Genomic DNA, 1,837 nt, shown 5'->3' on the forward strand with positions numbered 1-1,837 from the left:
CTCCAACTTCCATAGAAAACTCCTTCCTCAATGGGATTGGGATGGGTTTTCTTTTCCACCCCACACCTTTTTAATTATAATTAAAAGATCTAAATTTATTAAGGAATAATAGCCTCGCATGTTGCATGTCCTCATTTCTTCCTTCATGCATACGGTTTTTTTTAATTTATTTGCCGGGATTAGGAGAAAAGTAAAATTACCCTTTAATAAGAAACTAAAAGTTCACTCATTCTTGTAACTTTTTACTGCAAGTAAAAAATAGTATATAATCTGTTGGTGGAGGAATGCTTATCACATACCCTTTTTTTAGTTTTTCAGTTTCATACATACACAAACTGTCTTTGCTCTTCGGCGATGAAGAAACATAGATGTAAGTTATGTTTCAAAAGCTTTGCAAATGGAAGAGCTTTGGGTGGTCACATGAGGTCTCACATGTTGAATCTTCCCCTTCCTCCCAAAGTTGCAGAGCAAGAACGATCAACGAATCAACTCAGTAAAGACTCGGAGTCGGCTTCTTATTTGTCGTCATCTTCATTAGAAGGGGAAGGGAATCCAAAGACGAGTGTTCACTTGGTAGATCCTGAGTTTGTTGATGCTGGCTACGTTGTTCTTCAAGACAGAGAAAGTGAGACCGAGTCGTCTAAGAACCCAACTCGGAGACGATCTAAACAGATTCGGAGAATACTAGCAAATCAGCAACAAGAAGAAAGAAAGAAGCTTAAAGTTAACGACAAGGACAACCGGCTGAGTAGGACCGAGTCTTTGGCTGATCCAGAACCGGTGAGTTCGATCTCCGACACAACAACTGAAGATGTCGCTTTCTGTCTTATGATGCTTTCGAGGGGCAAATGGAAAAATAAAGTAGTACATCGAGATGACGATGATGAAGAAGAAACAGAAATTTACTTCAAATCAAGCAAGGTTAATAGAACAAGTCGAGGTAAGTACTGGTGCGAAACGTGCAACAAAGTTTTTAAATCGTACCAAGCACTGGGTGGACACAGAGCGAGTCACAAAAAGATGAAAGCTTACCCGCCGCCGGCAACTGATGAAACGGAGTTGGAACCAGAAAATATGGGCACCACCACAAGTCCACTGACAGACCAGAAAATCCACGAATGTCCTGTCTGTTTTAGAGTCTTCTCATCGGGACAAGCCCTTGGTGGACATAAAAGATCTCATGTAATAACTGGTCAAGCAGCAACCCCTGTTAGAAGTTGCAAAAAGTTAGGAGACAGTTTCATAGATCTCAATCTCCCTGCTCCGACTGATGACGATGATACCAGCCAAATTGAACTTTCCGCAGTGTCTGATGCTGAATTTGTGAACCACATCCAAAGGTAAACTCTTGGCCTATTTTTGCTCCAAGGCCTTTTTCTTGTTATTCTTTTCTCTGTATTGTCTTTGAAAGACCAAATTTTTAGAGTTAATTTCTTGGTCACTAATGGATTACATCTTCTGGGGTTTTAATGAAGAGCAGAACTTCACTAACAAGCATTATTGTTGAAGGATTCCTGTTTTGTGTTTCCTTATTTTAACAGCATTTAATTTTGGTGCATGTTTTTCTTTCCTCCTCTGTTTTCTGTTTCATGATTTACCTGCAAATCTGCTAAGCCAGTACATTTGGTGCAGAGATAATAATTCAATGACTTACATTGCCTTGAAGTTGAATATGATTTACCATAAACAATAGAGAAAAAAGAAGAGCAAAATCCCATGTTTATATATTTACTGGGTGGAATAGAAAAGTATCCTACTGACTCAAGATCAGCAGTGTACATTGATTCATTTTGTAATAAATTCCAAGGCAGTTAGAAGTGTATTTTCTTTTCTTTTA

General features: G+C 38.7%; 1 protein-coding gene across 1 annotated transcript; it reads left to right on the top strand.

The window, feature by feature from the left end:
* The first annotated feature begins 323 nt into the window (after nt 1–323).
* LOC120188858 (zinc finger protein ZAT9-like) lies at nt 324–1,456 on the top strand. The gene has a single exon (XM_039192241.1). It carries the CDS (start codon nt 355–357, stop codon nt 1,342–1,344), a length of 990 nt encoding a protein of 329 aa, XP_039048172.1. The 5' UTR covers nt 324–354; the 3' UTR covers nt 1,345–1,456.
* Nucleotides 1,457–1,837: the final 381 nt, after the last annotated feature.

The sequence above is a fragment of the Hibiscus syriacus genome, unplaced genomic scaffold (assembly GCF_006381635.1).
Source record: "Hibiscus syriacus cultivar Baekdansim isolate YM2019G1 unplaced genomic scaffold, ASM638163v2 tig00116951_pilon, whole genome shotgun sequence".
Classification (NCBI taxonomy): domain Eukaryota; kingdom Viridiplantae; phylum Streptophyta; class Magnoliopsida; order Malvales; family Malvaceae; genus Hibiscus; species Hibiscus syriacus.

Bases quoted from the DNA above. Each gene is read 5' to 3' on its own strand.
- LOC120188858 (XM_039192241.1), top strand. From the start codon at position 355: ATGAAGAAACATAGATGTAAGTTATGTTTCAAAAGCTTTGCAAATGGA.